At 41.1% G+C, this 26,060-nt stretch overlaps 2 protein-coding genes and 1 long non-coding RNA gene across 8 annotated transcripts; 1 reads left to right on the top strand and 2 right to left on the bottom strand.

Annotated features, from left to right (window-relative positions):
• The first annotated feature begins 305 nt into the window (after window positions 1–305).
• Window positions 306–5,841, top strand: LOC120905998. Of its 6 annotated transcripts, XR_005739979.1 has the most exons (7): window positions 375–391; window positions 654–740; window positions 1,694–2,131; window positions 2,490–2,718; window positions 2,817–5,244; window positions 5,306–5,384; window positions 5,454–5,841. It is a non-coding gene; the product is annotated as an uncharacterized LOC120905998 (long non-coding RNA). The 6 variants fall into 6 exon arrangements; XR_005739981.1 differs by lacking the exon at window positions 654–740 and having other exon boundaries at window positions 306–391; XR_005739982.1 differs by lacking the exons at window positions 375–391; window positions 654–740 and adding an exon at window positions 1,469–1,502.
• Window positions 1,632–2,493, bottom strand: LOC120905972 (selenoprotein V-like). Its single transcript, XM_040317340.1, has 2 exons — window positions 2,231–2,493; window positions 1,632–2,068 (listed from the first exon to the last, which is right to left on the bottom strand). Exon 2 carries the CDS (start codon window positions 2,037–2,039, stop codon window positions 1,659–1,661), a length of 381 nt encoding a protein of 126 aa, XP_040173274.1. The 5' UTR covers window positions 2,040–2,068; window positions 2,231–2,493; the 3' UTR covers window positions 1,632–1,658.
• An 8,476-nt stretch (window positions 5,842–14,317) lies between the features above and the next one.
• LOC120905870 lies at window positions 14,318–17,923 on the bottom strand. The gene is made up of 3 exons (XM_040317146.1): window positions 16,612–17,923; window positions 16,476–16,553; window positions 14,318–15,122 (listed from the first exon to the last, which is right to left on the bottom strand). Exons 1-3 carry the CDS (start codon window positions 16,981–16,983, stop codon window positions 14,682–14,684), a joined length of 891 nt encoding a protein of 296 aa, XP_040173080.1. The 5' UTR covers window positions 16,984–17,923; the 3' UTR covers window positions 14,318–14,681.
• Window positions 17,924–26,060: the final 8,137 nt, after the last annotated feature.

The following is a 26,060-nucleotide window of genomic DNA, read 5'->3' as shown; positions in this document are numbered from 1 at the left end:
ATTAGCAACATTCATCGCATTTGACAACTGCCGTCGATCCTGGTTTTGTGCTTTTTTCTAAAGCCTCGATGCCCAATTGTTCTACATGACGACACCTCCTTTCTACCCACTTTGGGCTCCGGTATAAAAATCGGGGAGGGCTGGTGCGGGGTAATGAAATTTGTATGCAGAGAGTGACAGATGTCCCCCACAATGTCGCCCAGCAAAAGCGATAAAAATCAACCTTCTAAATACATTATCCTTGCGGTGTATGTAGAAACGCTCTCATCCGAAATCTTTTTGACAGCAACCCGAAAACTCAAAATGACAGCATTGTAGGTGTCAACAGGAAAAGGAAGAGCATTATCACAACAAAACAAAATAAAACAAGCATAAAGCCGGCATTGTAAAAGTACGGTTGTTATGTTCTTTCAAAATATTAAATAAACACGATGTGTTTAGTTGGAGCTTGGACGCTAAATCATGCGCAGCGCGAGCTGCGCAATCCTTTTTATTCGAAACTGACAGCATGTCAAGACGGATCGCTATCGCTTAAACCGTGCACAACGGTTTCAGGTCATGGCAATGTTGGTCATAATGCCATAACACGGTATTAATTATCACTTATTTTCTGTGTTAATATTAAATAAACATTCATGTGTATATTATTTTAGCAGAACCAAACAAAACATTTAAAAAAAATGAATGTAAATCAGAACGGATCAGGACCGGGAACGGCGTCAGGACAGCGATCGAAATCGGTAGGGGAAAGCGGGGCAAAATGGGCATGTGGGGCAAAATGGGCACCCTCTATTTAAGCATTTTTTGACTACAAAGATACTTTCCAATGCTCAAAATGTGTTCATTAGAGTGTTCTATAAACACCATGTAGTTTTCATAACCCTTACATAACAAATAACTAAGAAAATTGCAAAATAAGGTTTAGCAGCATATTGATGTAATTTTTGCCACTTCGAAAATAAGCTTAAACTAATGTCACAGGGATGCGTTGACGTTTTTCATGATATATTTTTAAAGATATGATATTTCTTTACAATTTGTCTGAAGAAAGCAAGGCGATTGAATGCGTATTTTTTAAAATATAACAAAAAATACAAAAAAGCTTCACGTGGGGCAAAATGGGCAGTTACGCTTGGGGCAAAATGGCCAGATGCTTTTGACATACGGCGCTTGGTGAGGGTATGGTGTTGTATTTGTCGCCTCAAAATGATAACAGACACAGCTTCATAAGATTCGATTTTGTATATTCAAACGTTTAAAAACTGTTTTAATCTTGATAACATATTTTTGGAAGAATTTTAAGGGGTTTTCTGACCAGCAAATCAAAAGATAGAACGAAAAATACATTTCACGAAACGTGCGCAAAAGCATAGACCATTACCTAAGCGCAGTTGTTGTGGCCCAAATTGCCCCAGTGTTTTGACGTTTCACAGTTTGTTTACATATAAGCATTTTGCCCCAGGGCTATGCCCATTTTACCCCGCGTGTCAAAATAGCTTCTCGTAAAACATCAACTTTTATTTTACATTATTTTCATGTTTTTAAGTTGTTTTCATTCTATGTGGCAATTTAAATCCAAAGATAAATGGTTGAGGCATACATTTATGAAAGAAAAATTGTGTTTTGTGGAATATTCAAAGGAATATTCAGTAAACTGCTTAACATGCCCATTTTGCCCCGCTTTCCCCTACAGCAATCGGGACCTGGACTAGCAACGATATCAGTACTGACACCGATATCAGGACGAGTACCGGTATCTGTACTGGCACCGGTATCAGGACGGGCACTGGCATCAGGACAGGCACCGGTATCAGGACGGGCTTCGGGAATAGGGCTGGCATCGGGATCAGGCCTGGCATCGGGAGCAGGACTGGCACCGGTATCAAGACTGGCACCGATTTCAGGACGAGCATCAGGATCAGGACGGACACCGGTATCAGGACGCGCTTCGGGATCAGGCCTGGCATCGGGATCAGGACTGGCTTCGGGAGCAGGACTGGCATCGGTATCAGGACTGGCACAGATTTCAGGACGGGCATCGGGAGCAGGACGGGCTTCGGGATCAGGCCTGGAATCGGGAGCAGGACTGGCTTCGGGATCAGGACGTGAACCGCGTAAATATATGCGTGAGGTGAGTATGGGTGTACTTAATTAACAACGGCTGAGTGACTATGTTGGATGAGGTTAAAACTAGATCGCTGCAACTGCCGTTGCTCGTAGTAGTGCTTACATGGTTTAAGAATTTACCCCAGGGTATCGCCACACTTATCTTGCCTCTTGCCTCTTGCCAACTTGCCTCTCGTAAACTCATTACTAAACCGGTTTTTTTTAATTTTTCCTTTTTTCCTGCACCTGTGTCTATTGGATCGTGTTCCTCCATGAATCCAATTATCTCATTTTCTATGCCGGTTTTCTTTAGTTATTATCCTTATTATGTTTTAGAATTAAAACACCGTACGTCTTATTAATTTTTTTAACTACTATTTCAGGACGTGGAGCTCTGCTTACGGATGGCTAATGCGGTAGAAAAACAGAACATCATCTACAATAAAAAATCTCCGCATTACAAAAACCGAGACCGTCAAAAAGATAATGGATGTGTGTCGCAGAAGAGGTCGGGTTGACCATGGCAGAGGCCAAAAAAAATGTGGCACAACATGCTGGCCAAATATCGGTCACACCGATCCAAAGTGCGCCAGAGCATGCAGACCGGGTCAGGTAAATTGTTTTTGTTTTTTTTTTTTTTTTTGTCAAGCTTCGTGCTGAACCGTATTTTCTTTTGTATTGTTAAAAAAAACTATCAATCCAATACATAGCTTATCCTGATGATGATGATGATGTTGAAATATCCCACACCATACATAATGCTACTGACGGAAGTGTTGCTCCGTCGCAGTGCCTAACGCTGGTGCTAAACACGGTTATATTTTTCCTTTTGGATACCGGAGAGTGTCTCCGAAGAACGTGCGATTTTGTTAATGTTGTGTAAACGCGCTTTCGTTATTTAGGCTCTGATAGCTCATATACTGTTAAGTTGATGACCGTATATAGGTTAGCTAACAGTGCACTTTTGTTGGAGGTTTTTTTACTTTTTCTTGAGGTCGTAAGCCGCCATAGCACTTCTAGGTGCCATAGCACTTCACCCGTCAAAGGATCTAGGTTGACGAATCGTTAAGAGATCATTATTATTTAAAAAAAAAAACAAAAGTAAAATACAAATGTTGCTATAAGCAAACATACTCAGGTGAACGCGTCTGCATTTCGATCCCGCAACTCCTCCAAACATGACCAAACCAGCACTGCACACCACAAAGAATCCAGCAAACCAGCACCTTACCCGATTCCCGCACTAAAAATGCTTAATCTTCCATATCATCCCATTAAGTGGTGGTGGTGATGAGAAGAGAAATTAGAGATGATTTAACATCATTTAAAACTCTTATTAATCCGTGTTTTTTCCAGGCGATTTCTATGACTGATGAGGAAACTCTTCAGCTCATTGATGTCATCTTTCGGCACTCCGCTATTTGGGACAGAAAACACCCACAGTATAAAAATATCAATCGCAGAAATGATGACTGGAGCGTAATTTCTGTTGAAATAGGGCGTCTGTTGCGTACGACCTCATTATGAAGTAAAAGCATTTATGCGGATGTAGCGAAGTAAAACACTTCAAGATAAAACACCTTAAGTTAAAACAAAGTTCAAGCAAAACACGCCTCAAGCGATAGCGCGCGCTTCAGAAAGCAACAAACATAAACAGGTAGTCAACCGTTCTCACGGTTCAAACGAGGAAGTAACTTTACGCAATTCATAAACCATAAACATGTCACATGTCGCATTAAGTATAAATACATCTTGTTATCAAAATAGTCATAGTCACAGTTAGCTGACCTATATGCGGTCAGCAACTAAATAGCATATAAGAGATGAAAACCTAAATAAAGTAAGCGCATTCGAACACAAACCTCAGAATCGCTCGTTTCTTAATAGTCGGAGGCACTCTCCGGTCGACGAAGGAAAAATATACCCGACTCGGTGTAAAGCACCGGCGTTGGGCGCTGCGACGGAGCAACACATCCGCCAGCAGCATTAATGGTGGCTCCAGAGAGGAACTAACGACCTCCTCGTAGTGAATAGCACGTGATTCAGACCAGCATAAGCGCCGAAGCACCGTGAGTGAAATAGAACGGCAACTAAGTGCGTAAAACAGCAAGTCCGCCAAAAAACCGCGAGTGAAAGTGCGTAAAATAGTGAAGATCACAACCGTGAGTGAAATAGATAGGCAACAAGGTGCGTAAACCAGCACGACCGCCAAAACACCGCGAGTTAAAGTGAGTGAAATAGTAAGGATCACAACCGTGAGTGAAATAGATCGGCAACAAGGTGCGCAAACCAGCACGACCGCCGAAACACCACGAGTGAAAGTGCGTAAAGTAATAGGAATCAGCACCGTGAGTGGAATAGATCGGGAATAAGGTGCGTAAACCAGCACGACCGCCGAAACACCACAAATGAAAGTGCACAAAGCATTAAAATCAACACCAGGAGTGAAATAGAACGGCAAATAAGTGCGTGACTAAGCACGACCGCCGAAACACCATAAGAATAAGGTGACATCATAAACAAAACCCGAGAACCGTTAGCGAACACAAGAGCACGGAGGGTACCGACAACGATATAAACAAACCAACGGCAAAACGTCAAAAAGCCAAATCACCCAAATGACAATGGGACCCCCTAAAAATTGGTCAAAAAATGACAGATTTTTGACAGGATCGGATTTTGGTTCGGATTGAATCAAAATCCGATCTTCTCAGAGGTGAGCGAATCAATAGTGAGAAAGCCATGGTGAGTAGCCATAGTGAATTATCGAAAAAAAGCCAAATCTCACGCCTTTCAATGTGCGTTTTTGTTTCGTGTGGCCATGGCTGCATATACGTCATATCTGTTGTACCTGCGGTGTGTGTTGTGTGGTATTGTGTGTCGGTGTGAATTTTGTGCAGCGTGTGGAAGTTACTGGTGGAAAGTGGGTGGAAGGGACAATGTGTAAACTTTTATTGTGTTGAATTTAACCGCGGTGTGGCTGGTGTCGATCCATGTGCTGGTGTTCATCATCCCGGGTGTGCTGTACATAGGCTATTCCTCGCGCGCTAGGACGATGCAGTTACAAAGCAGCAAAATGCGGCGCTCAATGAACGACGGTAGTGCGGTAAAATCATGCATAGCCTGTTACGCGGTAAGGTACTGTTGTATAATTTGTAGTGCTTTATATGTGTGTAAGGTTTTTTTATACTATTTGCAGGTGCTTTTTGAAGCGTTTGTTTTAGATTTCTGCTCTGATTTTATAGTTAGTAACAAAGATCAACCTAAATCTGGATTATGTAGGTATTTATGGTGTTTTTTTGTTTATTATTTAATTTCGTTAAAATTATTTTTGCTTGGTATTTCAGATTAATGATGGTAAATTTGGGATCGTCAAATACGGCTAGTGTGGAGTAGGACATGTCCGTCGCGGAGTCGTAAGTTCAAGTATAGAGTGGATCGAGCCCCGTCCGGCTGCAATGACTGATTTATCCAGCTGCGTCGTATTGAATGAGTCTCAAACGTTGTAATAGGCTGGCATGATCGAGCAGGTCGTTACACCTAATCGATAAAGTTTTAAAAATAAAATGCGATAAAAACTAATACGGTTGAGATAAATTTGAAAAGAAACCCCGATTTGTGGGGATGATTTGTTTTATTTAAGTTGTATTATAGAGCGCAATATATGTATACGTTGAACTTAAGTTTAGTAAAGTAAATATAACTATTAGTCAAATATATTGGGAATACGCTTAATCTGTGTTCTTTGCGTGTATAATATTCACCGTAAAATTATGTTTTGTTAAACCCGACCCTTTGGCACGAATCGAACCAGACATCCAACTCGAAGAAACGTATAGAGTTATATGGAGGTGCTCTGATAGACATCTCGAACAAACAAGACTCGAACCTGTTGAATGAATGGAATATTTTTTTATGTTGGATGTCGTGTTAGATTAGTACCAGAGGGCCGGGTAGCTATCGGCTTCAGTTTTCCTGTTGAGTGCTATACTTGAACTTGCACTCCAGCTATACTATCCCTAAATATTAGTGTAATAAATAGCTTGATTTAGTTTAATATATATTAGGTCGCAAATACACGATATGCGTTTCCGCGGGCGCGTTCAAACGCGCATAACAGTTCCGCAGAGATATTCAGAATGAGCATCTTTGCGTTTCCGTTGTAGCACATTCGAATGACATTTAATTCCTATGGCTGGATTTTATACGCGTTTCCGCGGGCGCGGAAACGCGCGTCGTGTATTTGCCGCCTTAACCTTTTTCAATCTGTCGTGTACCATTATGTTACAATACCTTCTCTGAATTAAACATATAGCTTTGATCTCATTTGACTGAATATTCTATCCTATTTTCTATATTATCCTATCTGCTTGTAATCGACAAGACAAATGTAGTCGTCCTGCGAGTCTATAATGAGCATGTCTATTAATGATGTGTTTGGTTGATAGATAGCACGATGCTGGGCAAGATTTTCGTATTGTATGTTATCCTATCTAGCTACTGTTTTGACCCTTTCCTCATATGTCTATTATATTAAAATTTCAGCTCATAGCGATAGCACTTGAACGTCTTATGAAACTTGAAAAAAAAAACGTTGTCAAAAAGTAAGCTGCATTCCGTTATGTATGCTGAAATGACCATATTATTTTTTTAATTATTTAATTACGTCAAAATTTACCATGTACTGGAAAGGTATAGTTTGGATGATCTTACCATTTTAAAATTGTACAGTCTGATCATGAGCAATCGAATCAGAAGGGCGCGAGGAAATGGTTGGCAGACCGGGACAATTTTGTGCAGCATACGCTAAATAAAGAAACAAAATGCATTATTAATATTATTTTTAGTAGGTTCAATAAAAAGAAGACTGTTTTTTTACCTTAACAGTATAATTTCCCTTATAATTGTTGGCACAACACGGGGATGTATAGTAGTTTAATCGAGTTGGTTTATGCCGTCCGTCCATAGTTGCATTCTTTTTTCACTCGCTTTTTGCCATCAAATATCCGCTGTAGAAGAATCTGAAACATTAGGACGATAAAGCATAACTAATTAATCTTTTAACAATTCCTGTTCCGAACATCTTCCACTGTTTTAAATGATAATTTCTTATACTTATCTGGTTTATCCAGCTATTGCATTTTGCTGTCACCCTGTTGTCTTACTGCTTTCTTCCTTCATTATACGTTCGGCTATTCACGGATATATCTTGCAAAACACTTGCACTGCAGTAAAATGAACTAAATAAACACTGTAATTGCCACAAAACCGGTATATTGCACAGGGAATCGCACTAATTTTAAATTTCAGCATGAAACCTTCTTCCAAACAAAACACTTTATGCCGTCTCGCGAATCATCACATATACACACACATCACACAGCCACACACGGAGCCCTCACCATACGGCAGACCGTTCAACTCATATGAGCAAGATCGGCAGCCGATCCAAAATCCGACCTCACTATCATGTGGTAAGGCATCTCATCGAATCGACGGGGCGCGCCAGATCGTCTCATGAGATAATTTGGCGCTAGCCAGAATGCTCACCATACAAACTTCTGTAACTCACCATGCCGATGAGAAAGACAATGCTCGCTCAGTATGGAGGAGGCAGCCGAAGACAGCGTCTCAGTATGGAAACGTCAAGCTGTCATCGGGCTCGCTATAGTGAGATGCTGTCCGATTGTCATTTGGGCAGCAAAAGGCTACGCCAACGTAGTGACCATTCGGTGGTTACACAGCAAGGTCGGCGACAACGAAATAAAAACAACGAGTAACAACAAACAGCTTAAGTTTCAATGGAAATAGCTGATTAAAAACATCGAATTAAACAACAACGAGTAGGCTTACTCGGTTCGGAACGGACAGCAAGCAGTGACTCATCGTCAGGTCCGACAAACAAAACGAACAGCGAGCGACAAGCGGCAAGTCCACCGGCGTCTCCAAGCACCAAGCAGCAAGCAGCGACTCATCGCCAGGGCCGGCGAACAAAACAAACAGCGAGCGGATAACGGTCAGTGGACCAGCGACTTCAGGCAGCAGACAGCGATCGCAGACGTTCCAAGCAGCAGAGCGGGTCCGGCAATAACGTGACTGAAGAAAGCATCCAACCTACTAGAGACGACTATACAGCAGTAGCCGGACCAGAGAAGAACCCACCAGATCGACTAGCATCATCAGCAAGCGGACATCCGTGATACGGCATACGAAAGCATCTCAAACGCTGAGTGAGTAACAATGGAATTTATTACTAATCCAAACGGTCATTGTAAACTTTGTACTAACAAAGATGAGTGGGGGAAACAAGTTAGTTGCACGGAATGCGACAGGTGGTTTCACCTGAGTTGTTTGGGGGTAAAGAGTACCCCAAAGAATTTCGTATGTTCAAAATGTAAGAAATCTGAAGAAGAAAGGAAGGAGATAAAGAAGGCTCTAGAAGAATCACAAAGACTTTGCGAATTATTAAAGGAAAAAAGAGAGAAAGAATTAGAACAAAGTAATAACAATAAAAAGGATTTGGAGCGGTTACAAGAGGAATTAAACGAAGCCGCAAACGACGGGAAAGAAATGCGAGAAGCATTAATTCAAACAGAGAAATTATTGCAGGAAAAGATAGATAATGAAAAACGAAACAAAGAATCACAGAAGCAGCAAGAAGAAGAAATAGAAAGATTGCAGAAGACTCTTGAAGATCAAATCATAATAGAACCAAAAAAGCAGGAAACAAAACAATTGCTAAGCGATAAGGCTCTGAAACCCGAAACAAGCGAGGAAAATATTTCGCTTACCGAAAATATTAACAGACTTGTAAGCGCACTAACTGCTAGTTCTTCTGCTGGCAAAAGTACGCTTATGGAACTTTCTGAATTTGATGGTAGTTATAAACTATGGCCTCGATTTAAAACGGCCTTTGATGAAACAACTAAGAAAGGACATTTTTCAAAGCTGGAGAATCTGAATAGACTACAGCGATACTTAAAAGGGAATGCATTAAAATCAGTCAGTGGTCTCATGTTAAGTCCTGATAATCTTGATAAAATTATCGACCGATTAGAAAAACTTTATGGTAACCCCGAAAGCGTCTACAAGTCTTTGCTTAACGATCTCACAGCTTGCAGGCACATTTCAATAGAAAATCCAACATCAATAATAGAGTTTTCCAACGCGTTGAATAATATGGTAGATAATATGAATTTACTGGGGAGAACACAATATTTAAATGATCAGAGGCTCCTGAGCGACCTCATAGCACGGCTATCAACAGATCTTAGAAATAAATGGATTGCAAAAACATTAAATGACCAAGAGATTCACACATTAAGTGATCTGGCACTATGGATAAAACCAACCGAGGACCTAGCGGCAGTTTTGGTAGCAAATGAAAATGGTCAGAAATTTCGAGGGCACCGATTAAATGCGCACTTACATCCAAAGATGTATTCTAAAGACAATCATTGTCTGGTATGTGGAAGAGCTCATGAAACAACTCAATGCCAAGAGCTCATAGATAAGCCAGTATGGCAGAGATGGAAACTGTTAACCCAAAAGGGCATTTGTACTAATTGCTGCAAATACAAAAACCATAAGGCAATTAGCTGCCGCCTTCCTGCTCAATGCAGACTGGAACGTTGCTCACAAAAACACCATACGTTGCTCCATAGGAAAGAGGAACAATCCCCCTCATACATTCCTCCACAAAGATTAAACTTCCACAAAGAGGACAGAAAGCTTTACTATCAAATCATACCGATCACATTATATCACGAATGTGCGGAAATAAAAACATTTGCCTTGTTGGATCCAGCGTCAGCAACAAGTCTTATTGTTGATGATGTAAGAAAACAGCTGCAACTAACAGGGCCCAATATGCCTCTTAAATTATCGTGGACGAATGGAAACATACAAGACGAACCACATAGTCAAATTGTTTCTTTGAGGGTTCGTGGCCCAAATAATAAAATGCTCAACATCAAGAATCTACGCTCGGTGAAGGAACTCGACCTCCCCAGACAAACGGTAGATGCTAAGAAATTAAGCAAAATGTACAAACACTTCAAAAATATCGATTTAGAAAGTTACTATGATGCCATTCCCACAGTTTTATTAGGTCTCCCACATGCTTATTATACTCAAAGCATTGGATATCGCTCCGGAAAACCTAACCAGCCGGTAGCTCAAGAGACTCCTCTAGGATGGACAATATTCGGAGGAGGAAAACATTATTGGCAAAATGATATAAACAAGTGTAGTCCACTATTTACAATCAAAGATCAAAAAAGAAGAAGATGAAAAATTAATGTCATCACTTATGCAGAAATTTTTCTCAACTGAAGAATTTGGAGTTAAATCAAACGAAGCGCCAATGCCAAAATTAGAACAGCAGGCGTTGGAAATTATGAAGGATACTTTGGCATATAAGGAAAACCGATACGAGATAGGATTACTTTGGAAGGAAGACAAACCACAGTTACCAAATAGCTATCCCCAAGCCCTGACAAGATTAAAATCATAAGAAAGAAAATTCGAAAAGGATGTTGAATTAAAAGAATGGTATCACCGAATTATTGCGGAATACCTAAGCAAAGGATATGCTCGAAAGGCTACCCCTGGGGAGCTGCTCGAACATAACCGGAAGATAAACTACATTCCTCACTTTGCTATAGTAAACAAGAACAAGTTTCCACCTAAGCCTCGTCTAGTATTTGATGCAGCCGCAAAAAATGAAGGAAGGTCACTGAACTCATTTCTCCTATCCGGTCCTGATGCTACCACCTCTTTATTTGGTGTACTCATCAGATTCCGCGAACACGAAATTGCTTGCTCTGGTGATATAAAGGAAATGTTCCACCAGGTAAAGGTTAAGCAAGAAGATCAGTGTGCCCAACGTTTTTTGTACAGAGAATCTCCTAACAAAGACCCTCAGGTCTATGTTATGCAGGTAATGACATTTGGAGCGACATGCTCTCCAGCATGCGCACAATTTGTAAAGAATCAAAACGCTCTAAAATTCGAAAAACAAAACCCAAAGGCGGTGAAGGCAATTACCGATAATCATTACGTAGATGATTATCTGGATAGTTTCGCCAGTATTGAAGATGCTGCCAAAACAGTAAACGAAATCATGACAATTCATGATAAGGCTAATTTTGTTATACGAAACATTGTGTCAAATTCTCATGAATTGATAAGTTCTCTTCCTGAGAACAGGAGAGCGAATAAAGAGATGCATTTTATCGAAAACAAAGATGATACCTACGAGAAAATTCTTGGCATGCACTGGGACACGAGAAACGATACTTTCAGATATAAACTTAAAATTCCACCACTAGAGGATAATCGTCAGATCCTATTCAAACATTAAGGGAAACTGTCGCAGAGAGCTGCATACATTTGTAGATGCCTCAGAAAGGGCTTTCGCAGCTGTGGTATATCTAAAAACAATACAGGGTGACACAGTAAATGTCAATATTTTGGCAGCTAAGTCAAGAGTAGCTCCCACAAAACCACCTACAATACCAAAGTTAGAACTTCAAGGGGCAATACTTGGTGTAAGACTTGCCGATACCATTAAAAAGGAATTGAGACTGAATATAGATGAAGAATTCTATTGGACAGATTCAAAGACAGTACTAGGATGGATCAATTCAGAAGCTCGCAATTACAAACAATTTGTGGCATGTCGGATAGGAGAAATTATCCATCGAACATCAAGAATTCAGTGGCACTGGGTAGCTTCAAAAGACAACCCAGCAGACGAAGCCACGAAACCTAAACAGGGGCACTCGATATGGCTAGAGGGTCCAGATTTCTTGGAACAAAAAACATTAGCAGCCCCCAAATCAGAACAATTTGCTACAAACGTAGAAATCCGACCGGTACACATGATTAGAGAAAAAACGGAGCAAATTAAGGATAGGAAAACGCGTTCAATCGACTGTTGCTCTAGTTGGACACGCTCCAAAAAGAGCAATCGCACTAGGCTTAAAGTTCATTGAAAAATCAGAAAAAGTAGTAAAGCAAGAGTACTCCTCAACAATGGATAAAACAATCCTAGACCGAATAACAACGCTCGCGCTCATACCATTAACTATACTTGCGATTTTTACGATTAAAAGATGTAATAGAAGACGTCAACGTCCTCCGCCGTTTAAGGCACCAACAGAAGCGTAACCTCTCACAAGAAGTTACGGGGGCCGGGATGTTGCGTACGACCTCATTATGAAGTAAAAGCATTTATGCGGATGTAGCGAAGTAAAACACTTCAAGATAAAACACCTTAAGTTAAAACAAAGTTCAAGCAAAACACGCCTCAAGCGATAGCGCGCGCTTCAGAAAGCAACAAACATAAACAGGTATTCAACCGTTCTCACGGTTCAAACGAGGAAGTAACTTTACGCAATTCATAAACCATAAACATGTCACATGTCGCATTAAGTATAAATACATCTTGTTATCAAAATAGTCATAGTCACAGTTAGCTGACCTATATGCGGTCAGCAACTAAATAGCATATAAGAGATGAAAACCTAAATAAAGTAAGCGCATTCGAACACAAACCTCAGAATCGCTCGTTTCTTAATAGTCGGAGGCACTCTCCGGTCGACGAAGGAAAAATATACCCGACTCGGTGTAAAGCACCGGCGTTGGGCGCTGCGACGGAGCAACACATCCGCCAGCAGCATTAGCGTCCAATCACCGTTTTGAAGGAAAAATGGGCATTTCTCCAATCATGCTACAGAAAATACAGGTCGACGTATAATCGGAGTTTTGTGACGGGTTCTGGTAAGTATCATAACAATACATATCCCATCATGGTTTGCATATGATGCAATGCGATTTCTTGATGCGACGACGGATTGTGGAAACACTATGAATACAGTAAGTAATCTTTTTCGACAATCATTAAGCCAAAAACTATCTTCGGACAATTGGATGCCTCGATAAAGAGACTTGAACCAATCGTAGGAAAGGCTATGATAGTTCAAAAGATCTGTGTACTTACATGCTTGCAAATGTTATAACGTGTCTGTAAACATTGTTCATAAGGATTGGTATCAAGGCGTATGAAAAATGGTGTGCCTGTCTTTAAAATTATTTTCGTTGTTTTGTTTCCTGTTGTTCCTTAATTTTCCATATAGTTTGCTCCACGACCTTGCTCAAGCGCGCGCCATATCTTTCTCCTCTCCGATCGGCACTCACGCATCGTGCCGAGCGCGCGTTCGCTGACCTCCCGATAGATCGCACACACACTTCGATCTACGTCCGATGAGTGTCCTCGGTGACGATCTACGCGACCATCAGGTTGGCCCATGATTTAATTTCAGGCATTTCTAGAACTATACTAAAGCACTCAAGTAACAAGCCGTTAAAAAAGTGTGTCTATGTTATGTCTTCGTTATCTTTGGTTTCTTTTTTATAGACGTAACAAGATAGCAGGATAATAATGTAATAATTACAGGATGGGCAGGATGGGCCGGTGGTACAACCGTCAATTCGTACGACGTAACAACATGCCCGTCATGGGTTCAAGTCCCGAATAGACCGTGCCCCCATACGTAAGACTGACTATCCTGCTATGGTAACAATAAGTCACTGAAAGCCAAGCTCACTTCACTAGTGGGGGTACTTGGCAGGCCTTGACCGACAGTGGTTGTTGTGCCAAAGAAGAAGAATGTAATAATACGTAATAATTGCTTTAACGATATGACTGCCGCTCTGTCTCGATTTTCAATTTTTGAGCCTTTCTCTCCGCAGTTGAAACGATCGGTTGATCACGGTTCGTCAACTGTAGTATAATTGTCTACTGTAGAAAGAGCGCGTGAGCGGCTAATAGCATTCTTTCATCCCAAAACGATAATAAACGCAATACAAGCTTAAATACTATGCCGCGCGCCTCCATGTCCTACCTGTACTCCAGCTCGACCGGTTGCTTCTTACACAACCTCGTGTCTGCTCACACGACAAGCACTATGCAGTTCGTGTTTAGCGTGCGATCGATAGTGTGCGCGATACCATTGTTGTGACACGGCCAACAACAGTTTATTCAAACCAATTATCGTGATTTATTGTGATTAGTAACAATTTCAAATATCGGCTTAAACAAACACAAACACGGCACTGGCAATATTCACAAACATGCAACCGCTGTTTCTTTTTTTGTACACAAGATTTTAACACTTATGTTTTATATTAGAAGGAAAAACATATTTTATTTTTGAACAGTGGATATAAAATTAAATTCAATATTGTTGTAGTGGATAATTCAATTATGTTTCAGAAAATTTGCAATATGCATTCGGATTTGCATCATATCTATGCTTGGTCGAGATCTGTTTGCATCCATACTACGCATATTTACATTATTTTCAACTTCATTTGACATAAATTGTCTTATATCTTGTCTTCTTGCATGCTCAGTCCTACGTAAAAAGTTGTGCAAGTATATTGTAGCCAATACCACTTTTTTTGAATTTTCCTCATTTAATTCGAGTGGCTTCCTTAAAACTCGAAATCTCGCACTATGAATCCCGTATGCCATTTCCACGGGACGCCTGGCGATAGAGTGTCGCTGGTTAAAAAATTCGCTCAACAGATCCTCTTTCCGTAAATCCACTGAATGGCCTAAGGCAGTAATGTGTCAATGGGAATGCTTTATCCCCTAAAAACATATAGGGGACATGGATGCGGGATGATTCATGTAAAGGAGTAGGATTTGGAATATCTAATTCGTTGCGTTCTAGTTTTTTGTATAGTAATGAATTTCTGAAAACTCCGCCATCTGAAATTCTGCCTTTGGACCCAATGTCTGCATATATAAAATTGCAGTTGGAGTCAACCACTCCTAACAGTACGATACTAAAAAACTTTTTATAATTAAAATAGTCCGATCCACTATGTGGGGGAGATTTTATCATGACATGTTTGCCATCAATTGCCCCGAGCGTATGAGGAAAGTTCCATTTGTCTTCAAAACCTCGAACAATGTCCATCCATTCGTCTGATGTTGAGGGTAGCTGTAAAAAGAAGTAAAGCAGCAAATTAAATTATTGTTAATTGTGACACTATAATGTCTAATTATGTTCTTGTGTATCAGCTTGCTCTTTTGGAAATTGAGGTGTTAGGAGATAATAACCCTCAACTTGGGGAGTCCGAAGTGGAATTCCCACATTCTGGTACATCCCGTGAAGGGTCGCCACATCCAGGACCGTCTGGTGGATCGCCGTCACGTACAGAACTGTCGCATGGATTCACAACTATTGCCGGGCTGTCACCACGTGGACAGCCGCAGAGCTCAACAATGTATAGCGGATACTCTCCACAAGATGGGCAAAGTCGAATGCCGCGCCGCCTCGCTACACCTCCTCGATCAACTACTCCGCCGAACCAAGCAGTAAAGAACCGGAAAAGGCGTTTGCAAGATATTAACAATGCACTTAACGAGGAGATGATGGAGACGTTGCGGACGGTGGGACAGACAACTAGTAATCTAATAGATCAGCTGAGTACGCCAGGTGATTTTTATGATGGTATCCGTCAGACCGCGAAAAATTGGACCCCCGAACGCCAACGTAGAATTGAAGTACGCATACGGCGCATGGTTGCTGACGAAGAGGACGACAGATTCCTACAATGTTTTGGTTATAGGGCTTGAAGCTCTAATAAGAAAAAAAAACAATCATGTTTTTTGGTATCTATTATGAAGGCTGTTTGTGAATTTCATGTGATATAAAGTACAAAAGAAGAAAGTGAATTAACTATCAGTTATGAATGAATAAATAATGAACTTCAAATATTGCTGGTGTAAGTTCAAATATTTAAATATTTAACCAATAGCGCTAGCTAATAAATGCTACAATAATAAATGATTGAGCCAGTCTCGGAGTACAGTCGTCAACTCGTACGACTTAACAACATGCCCGTCATGGGTTTAATCCCCTAATAGACCGTGCCGCCATACGTAGGACTGACTATCCTGCTATGGAGGGGAATCAATTAGTCACTGAAAGCCAAAGCCCACAAGTTTGGTACAGGCAGGCCTTGACCGACATCGGTTGTTGAGCCAAAGAAGAAGAAGAAGAATAAATGATGGAAACTTAAATTAATTATGGTAATTAGGGCTTTGTAGTAAATTTTCTGTAGATGATACTGTGTAAGTCTTAAACAGCTGGCATTTGCTCAGCTCAACTGAGGTTACATGTATTACCTCAGTTGAGCTGAGCAAATGCCATCTGTTTAAGACTTACATAGTATCATCTACAGATTATTGAACCTAATGAACCTGAAGTATATGTATCGATTAACACATAACAATGAAACAAATACTAAAACAATAAGAATAACGCAAAAAATTAAATATTGATTATTACCTTCACATAATCCCCAAGAAATTCGATAAGACAATCACACACCTCGGGAATGAATTTACCGATTGTTTGAGCTGAAATCTGAAAATGGATAAAAATTAATGGAGAATGTTGGTTTTATAAAGTATGTAATACTCACCCGAAAATGATATTCAAGAGATTTGTACTGATCTCCAGTGGCCAAATATCGTAAAGTAACTATGAGTTTATCTTTGGCTGATACACTCGGGCGCATATTTGTATCCATCTTTTGAATTGCTGGTCCGATTTGCTCTAGTAAAAAGTTGAAGTCGTTACTGGACATCCTCATAAAGTTAATTATTGTTTTGTCCAACTCTTCTTCTAGAATAGTTTCGACTAATCGACTTGCTTGGTTATTTCTTTCAAGAAGCATGGGGCGCGCCCATTCTCTAAGAGGTAGAGGACGACGGAGCGAAACCATATACAATCTTATAAAATTGGACCATGCATTAGCTAATCGCAAAGCAGTAATTTTTTGTTGACGGCTCATTTCAGAAGGTTTTCAAATGTGTTTATTCTAAGTTTAATCAATGGTATAATTCCTTACTATCGGAACGTATACAATAATTGCGGGTTTGATGAACAGTCAACCACAAGCCACATTCAATTGTCATCCGGAGCTCGGATGGTTCAATACACGAACCGCGATTTTCTCGCCTATCTGTCAGATTTTATAACAGAATTGACAGCTCAAGTCATACGCGATTTTCGCGGTACCGCGACGATCTCGGTACGTTTATTTCCAGCCTAAGAATAATCTGTTTTTTTGTTTCTGTTAATCGATCTACCGCACACTTTGTTATTAAATGTATTAGTTGCACACTTTAAGATATGAAATGTATTAGATCTTTCTTTTTTTTGAAAAGTGGTTTTATTATGTTACATTATCGATAATAATGTAAAAAAAACATTTACCCATTGGCTAAATATTGTAAATTATAAATTATTTTCCTAACTACCACGTAGTGCGCAAATAATGCGCAAAACCGCCACAGGCTTGAAATTCTATAGTTTCATATTACGAAATCGGAGGAAATTAGTCGGTAGCTTGATACCATTTTCATTAAATAGTATTTGTTGTATTGTTTAAAACTTATTCTCTTTATTTTAAACGCCACACATGAAATTCACTTTTTAACAATTAAATAAGCGTAGCACGCACGTCTGACCCTTATCGCGGTCCGTAGGAGAGAGCCCCAGTTCGTGTATCGATCTCTTGCATCATGCAGAAGACCGATCACCGCCCACCGGTCACCAGCACTCATAGATCCGCTGAGATTGAAGCTGGCTTTGAAGCTGAGTTGGCGAAATTATTCAACCGATCCGTCGGGTCCCGAAGCCGAAGCAAACCCGAAGCCGAAGCAAAACCCGAATGGGGTTCGGCACGACCCTTCGTTAAAATAGCCCCCTCCCCCTTTTTTGCCAGGATTTCTTACCGAACTGATACAGTGCGAACCATTATATCAATATGATTCGATTTATTGAATATTTTATATAACATAAATACAAAAAAAACACAACACATGCACAATAACCACTGCACTTAATTCTAAATTAACGCACATAATTTAACAAACACTTTTTACACTCGCACAGAGAAAAATCAGCACAGCACTTTCTGCTCCACATCGCTGTCGCGCCTAGTTCTTCTCGCTGCACTGTACGGGCCACCATCTCCAACACCACGACACTGCCACAGGTTTTGTTGTCTCCGTTCGCCGTGAAACACACATGAAATGGAAGAAAAATTATATTAATTAGAAGGGGGGATGTTGGTTGATAATTTTAATCACTTTTACTTACCTTAAATTAGAATGATCTCCATTTTTACGGGGTTTATCCGCTGACCACCAAGAGCTGAAACACCACACAAGCACCAACCTCACTGGACTGAAAGTAAAGCCTACTGCGTGAATGTGTGTATGCGCTTCTGCCAAGCCAACCGCGCCGTACTGCGTGTGTAGCCAAGTACGTGTGTGTGTGTATTTGCACCACTGGACACAGAACACAAATCTCACCGCACAGCAGAGCGTGTGTCGCCAAGTGTATGCATGTGTGTATTTGCACCACTGAATTCTGAACGTCCATCGCACAGCGTGTATCGCCAAGTGCGTGGCTGTGTGTAGTATCACCGTGGACTGCAGAAAACTACCTGCACTAGAACAGAGCGCTGGTGTGGCCAAATGTGTGCATGTGTGTACTTGCTCCACTGAAAGCCGGTATCGCACCAGATTTCGGGTGTCGCCTTGTGCGTGTGTGTGTGTTATTGTCACAGCACACTCGCTCATCATTTTTTTCGTTTTTTATCGCTTGAGCCACTCGATTTCGTTCTTCGCTGATTTTGGCAGCGCACGAAGGGGGTTCGGTTTCAACTTCCAACAACAACAACCACACGAGGAGGCTCGGGGACACTCATCAGGGGAAAATCGCTCAAATTAGAGCGAGAGACAGATAGAAAAAACGAAAGGTCAATATAAAATCTTCGGCTTTTGACTGTTGGGCGATTATCTCTCCCGATCGGCACTCATCCTGTCGGCTTCCAGGGGTAGGCAACCTCTTTTGTCGCACACAACAGTATCAAACCGGCATAGTTTTTGCTGTGGTGCAATAATGAGCAATAATTTGGTCGTGTGCAACAATTGGCGAATGACCCTGCTTATGGTTTCAAGGTGACCATACAAAATAATAACTACAATGCAAACAGGGGTGCAATAAGTTCATCCATTGATTTAATAACCATGTGATACAGGATAATATGTTCACAAAATTATTTACCGTTGAAATTATCCCTAGAATTACATACTTTTAACGTGCTACTGTATCAACGTGTACCATTTCTGTTACTTCAATAACTTTTGCCCTATGTGTTATATTAAAAAAGTTAGCATTTTGCATGCGTTGCAAAATCAACTGAGTTTGTTACAATTCATGCGTGGTTATATGCATTGTTGTTGTTCTTATATGATATATCTTTGAAAGCTCTATGTTTTTTCGTGTTATCTTGTTACATGATATCACTTCAAAAAGTTTTCGGAAGTAGCGTTGTCACAAATGGTATTTTTATAACATACTAATACCTTTTTGCGTGCAACTTGGCTTCTTTGGCCAAGACCATGGTTTGCTGCAGAAAACCCAAGTGCCACAAATCCACTAAACGACCACTAAACGGCTTCTAAACGACTCGAGCACTCTACCTAAACGGAATATAGAAAGACTTCGTTTAGCAGATGGCAAACGACTCATGCATTCTAAAAATAACAAAAAAGCTGGTGGCGCCATCTGTTGGTGGGATACCCAACCAGTTGAGCTTCCTCGCTTAGAGGAGAGCTTTCTCATTTCCTCTGTACTGTTGTATGGTTTCGCAATGAAGTTATGCATCGCTAGAACTAGAACGGCGATACGATTGTTTAAATACTAAACTCCAACGGAAACCACCAGCACTGAAACAAGTGAGATTTGAGTAATGGTCGTTGGTGTTGATACCCACGTATCTGACCACACGACCATTTATATAGATTTTTGCTCAGAAAGTTAGAAGGCTATATAGGTCATGATAAGATGAAACTTGTCGAAACACATTGCAAGAAAAGGATAGCAACATAATGATGATTTAATACGCCATCTATTGATAAAACCAATGAAGCTGCGGAGCTTTCTTTTTTTCTATGGATATTCAATTTTCCAGTCGTTTAAGCTGAATCTGTGGCGCTTGGGTACTTTGAATTTTTATTGTAGCTTTAAGGTAGTGTTTATGTTTTGAACTGAATTAAAATGAAAAATGAATTAAAAACATAATTGAATAATCAGTTTAACTTGAGTTGTATGATGGCATGAATCACAATATAATAAAACATGAATTTTTTAATACATCAAACACTATTCAAACGTATATCTTCAAATAGGGACGTAACACTTTATGTAGGCAAAGACTCGTCTCTTTCACAATTCTACTAATCGAAGAACGAGATACCTGAAATAAATAAAAAAATGTATTTTTCCGTTTTTACGCCATGCTAATCATACCAACACGAAACAAAAATTGCAAGCTACTGAAGGTATGGCCTGTAGCTATGTAGTGAAGCTATATTAGCAATCTTTCTTGAGTGGTGCGATTTCCGGCGCTATGCTTCGCAGTAAAAATTCTATTCTGCGATTCTAATTCTAAAAAATCTTCTGGTTTTACGCAAATGAAGCAATTAATTGTTTCGTTGGTCCGTTCTGTGACAATTTCATTCAACAAACGGTTGCCGTCTTGACGTCGCTGAAAAAACATTAGTCGCATCCGCCTGCTGCGCACAATTAGCTGATTGCGACGCCTTAGCTGTTCCACGTTTATTTCTACCGCCCACGATAGCGAAGCCAACCATTCTTCACTCATTAAAAGAGCATCCATTTTTATCCGGATAAATTTATTCACAATCGATAACAACGCGTAAACGATTCTGCTTGTAAACAAACATTTGAATAGACAGTACTGGGGGCCTTCACGATTCTAGTTAGTTTTTTGTATGGAGTTTGACAGTTGGAGGCTGAAATCATGTAAACACTCTATACAAAACCACACAAAAAACTAGCCTGCGATTTTCAGTCTAGAAAATTTTAGCCTAAAAGCTAGAATTAGATTCGAGTATCTGCTCGAAAACACGGGTTTGTTTACATTTATCCCAAGGTGCATTAAAGAAATCAGGAGATCGAATCTGGAATCAAAGTGTATGTAGTCCAGATGGTATCATAGCATGTTTTATAACCAAATTTGAAAATCACTTTTTGACAGGATGGGTGAAAACTTTTGTTCAAACAAGCTTTCTGAAGGCATGACGAATAACCAAAACACTCTTAAAATCTTCATTAAGCAACAGAAGCGATAAAAATCAGTCTTTTAAATTCATACACCTTGGGATAAGCCCACCTGTATATTATACTCACTTAGATAGCTGCTCGAAAACTGCTATACAATGCAAACAGCTGACAGGCTGAAATTTCAGCCTACGAGCTTCAAACGGAAAGAGCCCCACTGACAGAAAGTTTTCGCTTGCTTCAAATCAAGGTGGATTAATTATACCAGGTGGTGGATAAGGGCCTTTGGGGGGTCGCCATAGTTGAGGGAAAATAATGATTTCTCAGTTTTTTATCATCAAAAATGTCGTGTTTTCACAATGAATAAAAGAATAGATTCATGGAATAAAACAAAATAACACACTTTAATCTGTGTTTTTATGTTCAATAAGAACTCGTTAAGTCCAAAATATATTTTTAAAGAATATTTAATCGAAAAAATGGGGTAGATACAGTGGAACGTCGATTATCCGGGCAGCTCGGGACCGGGCGTTTGCCGGTTAATCGATTTGCACGGATAATGGCCCAAAAAATGTCAAATTCATATAAAAATTAAATAATCCACTAGTTTTAGGATAAATTCACCTTGAATCCATCGAAAAATCGTTAGTAGAATATTATTTTAATTAAAACCTATAGGTTTAACAACTGTTAATGAACAAAAATAAATTTCGAATACACCACTAGACACTACAGAGCTGCACAAAAAACCGGTTGTCCACTTGACTATCGCTGCAAATGTTCGCCGTACGTTTGAACAGCTGTCACATTTATGCGCACGGTCAAGCCGCCCGCCGGTTAATCCGCCCCCGGATAATCGACGTTCTACTGTAAATTATATGAACAAATTTAATAAATGTAAACAAAGTTTGAATCCTGGGGACCTTACGTCAAGTGACGAATTGTCAAAATGTACTAGAGTCCATCACCTGATATTTTTAAATCCACCTTGCAGAAAACGCACGCACGCCCGTATCAACGATTACCGCCTAAGGCTGGAAATAGACGAACCGAGATCGTCGCGGTACCGCGAAATTCGCGCCTTGTTTATAACAGTTGTAGAACAGTTGAACTGTCAAATCTTCCGCGCCTCCAATCGCGCCTGCTGTTTCGCAGAGATATTGCTCGGTATTGCTGAGATTTTCGCGGTAGCGCGAACCGATTATTTTTACTTTTTCTGGCGGATTTGTGTGAAAACTCGTGTCGAGAAATGAGTTTTGTATTTTATTTTGCATACACTATGTGAAATAAATAATTTGATTCGCAAATTGATAGAAAAATATTTCTTCTTGGCACATTCAATCGTCACCAGACCTCGGATGGTTCCATACACGAACCGCGATTATCTCGCCTATCTGTCAGATTTTATAACATAATTGACAGCTCAAGTCATACGCGATTTTCGCGGTACCGCGATGATCTCGGATCGTCTATTTCCAGCCTAAGGCTCCGACTCCGACTCCGGGAGACTCCGGACGACTCCGAACAACTCCGGGCGACTCTGGTCGACTCTGAGCGACTCCGAATCCGGGCGACTCCGGACGACTCCGGGCCTTTTCTGACGATTCCGAACGACACCGGATATTGCAGCGCGGACCTACCTTCCGGAGTCGATTCCGAATTTATCGGAGATGGATCGACGTCGACTCCGGATTTTTGCTAACTTAACCCATCACTTAACTGGACTACTAAATAATTTTATAAACAAAACAAAATGAATGTAAAGAAAGTAATTTCGTAGTTGCTGCAAAACAGGTGTGTGTGGGTCAGTACCAATATGAGATAAAAAGCGTAAACATGCTTGAACTGTTTTGAACACAACTGGAAAGGATTTCACAGTTGTTATTTGACATAAGCTGGCATCGCGAAAGAAATGGCTTAAAACTAACAGTCGCTAAAAATTGCTAGAATTTGGCATCGCGTACGCATTGAGTTCATTTGTTTATTTTAACGACTGGTCCTATGCCACCGTTATGCCCGTGTCTGTGCTCCATCGGATGCGATTTTATCGCAAGGCCTGTTAAAATTTTATATGAAATTTGACAGATAACGTCGGACGTGCGATTTCGTCGTACGACGGAATCAAAAAATTTTGATTTCGTCGGACGCCGCATCCGATGTTATCTGTCAAACTAAAAATGTGGTGTTTTGTAGGAACAATCTCAACTTAATTTTTCACAATCGTTATATTATTAAAATCATCCAAATAATCGCAATATGATACGAAAAAGCGTTTGACAGCACGTGCGATAAAATCGGATGCGATGAAGCACAGACACGGCCCTTAAATAAACGTCTGTTAAGATCGTATACGATACAAATTAACAGTCGTTTACTTAAAATGCTCGAATTTTTTCCCTGTGTTTGCGTAGATGCCATTTCGAGCAGTCGTTAACTGTTTAGACGATCGTTTATTTTAACAGGAATGAACAAATGAACTCGGTTAAACCAAAATGAACTTTAAACGACTGTTAAAATGTGTTCATTTATTCGCGATGCCGGCTATTATAATTACTTCTGAACCTATAAATAATAAGCATTATTGCTCTTTGTAAAATGTTTTGACACATCCATGCCGAACGCAGCGAACAGATACCAGCTTCCCGCTGTGCAAAGCAACGGAAGGCGTTATGCCGTTCTGAGAATTTTATCATGCCCTCTTTTTCTCTCCAACGGCAAATTTGTCGAGCAGCTCGTCGAGCTGCCCGTCCCTGGCTCCGCCTCATACCCTTCGCCTGAGCGCGCTGCCGCTGGTTTGGATGTGTTGGTGCGTCAGACGGCCAATCGCTGTCAGCCGTCGTCCGTGCTTTTTTCCTCCATAGCGCCATCTCTTTCTCGCGTGTGGTCAATACTCGCGAGCTGTTGTGGCGCCTAAAATGCCGTTAACAAACATTGCGGCGATGAAGTTGCATTTTCACAAATCAAACCAAAAAAAGCGATAAGTTCAATTGCTGCAATGTAAAATTGACTACAGAATCGCTAGTTTACGCTGGAGGGTTTGTTGTGCATCGCGCAGAACTCTAATTCGCATTGACACGTTCAGCCTTGCGCTGATTTTCGCACTTTCCGTTCCACCAGCATCAAGAACGCAACCTGATTGTGAAACCAGCATCCTGAATGGGGGGGCGGGAGGGTGGCCATGGGATCCCTACGATCATTAGTCACAGGCCCTAAAATTGTTGTCGCCATGGGGGGAGGGGAGGTGCAAATGGTTCTCAAGCCACGGAGCCCTAACGACCATCTTTCCGGGGACCCTTGTCGTTAATACTCTGTACACTTGTAGAGATCATCGGCGACCGCCTAGTCCGCCTACCGTTAGGTCCGCCGCTGGTTCATGACGGTGTTTTTTTTATCGTGGAGGTCCATCCTTCCCCCCTGCCTGCAGCGTATACATCGAGCAGGAGACAGTGTGGCAGTACCCCCGTCGTGGGTTCTAACCGCGTATGAACCGTCCGCCGTAGCAAGGGGTTAGCCACCGGCTCCGGCTACGTGGTACTCAAGTCCTGAAAAGGCCGGCATGATCGCGTTGGCTATTACGCCAATAATAATAATAATAATAATAATAATAAAAAGAACTTAGCATAGTAGTCCACACCCGGGTAAGAGTTTGTCTTGACTTTGTTGCTGCCGGGTCTACCGCTGTGGCGCGACAAATGCACGGAATGCACTCGACCAAAACATGAACCTACCGATCCGAACCCATTCCAAGGAATTGCCGGTCAATCGGCGTCATGATAACTACTCCAAACCAACAAGCCACCAGATTCTGGACGGACAGGTGCAGTATCATACGCGCACCGTAATAAACAAATCCAGAATCCTCTTTTGTATGGATTCAATTCAAAATGTTGTTTCCACTTGCGCCCGTTAGCTGAATTAGAAATAAATGTGCAATATATCACACGCACGTTTGCTTAGATCGTGTGTCTTTTTAATACCCCCAACAGCAGAGCCGATCGCAAAGATGCCAATGGCCAATGCTAATGGTTGTGTTGTCTCTCAGGTAGCGAGATCGAAAATGCATGGACTTTGTAGCCGCAGCGAATGAAAATGTACGCATCAGAATCAAATAGTTTTGGGGTTTCCAAACACACACACACACACACACACACACACACACACACACACACACACACACACACACACGCACGCGCATGCATGAACGCGCGCACGCCAGCACGCACGCACACACACACGCACGTACGCGCGCCCGCGAGCATGAAAGCGCGCACGCCAGCACGCACCCACGAAAGCGCGCTCGCGAGCACGCACCTCCGAAGTCGCGCAAGCACGCACTCCCCCCACACCACCCCCCCCCCCTTCCCGCACGAGCGAGTACGGCTACCTTATCGGTAGAACGGCTGGTTCAGCTATCTTGTAGCGCATCCTCATTCAAAGCGCCGGGCGGGGTGGGGGATCGCGGCATGATAGAGTGAACGGTCACTTTCTACGCGCTGTGTGTGTGTGTGTGTCGAGACCCGAAAACTCGAGAAAGATTTCGGCACATTAAAAAAAAAATTATTGCCACTATACACTGTGCTACATGATGCTTAGAAGGTCGTTGAAGCATCAAACATGTTCAAATTAAAAAATATTAGATTAGTGTTAGACGTTCTCCTACGCTTGTGTTAAATAGGCTTCTTCACCCTCAACTGGCAGGGGCATCGAATGGTCTCATCAGCAGCGGCACGAAATAAAATAAACCATCAATACACCGATAACACTTTAAAT

The sequence above is a fragment of the Anopheles arabiensis genome, chromosome 2 (genome assembly GCF_016920715.1).
Source record: "Anopheles arabiensis isolate DONGOLA chromosome 2, AaraD3, whole genome shotgun sequence".
NCBI lineage: Eukaryota > Metazoa > Arthropoda > Insecta > Diptera > Culicidae > Anopheles > Anopheles arabiensis.
The sequence above is the reverse complement of the archived record's forward strand: the minus strand, read 5'-3'. Positions and strand labels throughout refer to the sequence as shown.

Excerpts from the sequence above, each read along its gene's own strand:
- LOC120905972 (XM_040317340.1), bottom strand. The coding sequence starts at position 2,039 with ATGCCCGTCCTGAAATCTGTGCCAGTCCTGATACCGATGCCAGTCCTG.
- LOC120905870 (XM_040317146.1), bottom strand. The coding sequence starts at position 16,983 with ATGAGCCGTCAACAAAAAATTACTGCTTTGCGATTAGCTAATGCATGG. Across the intron at positions 16,554-16,611 it reads CTCTTGAATATCATTTTCGG|ATTTCAGCTCAAACAATCGG; the intron begins GTGAGTATTACA and ends ATCCATTTTCAG. Across the intron at positions 15,123-16,475 it reads TTCTTGGGGATTATGTGAAG|CTACCCTCAACATCAGACGA; the intron begins GTAATAATCAAT and ends TTCTTTTTACAG.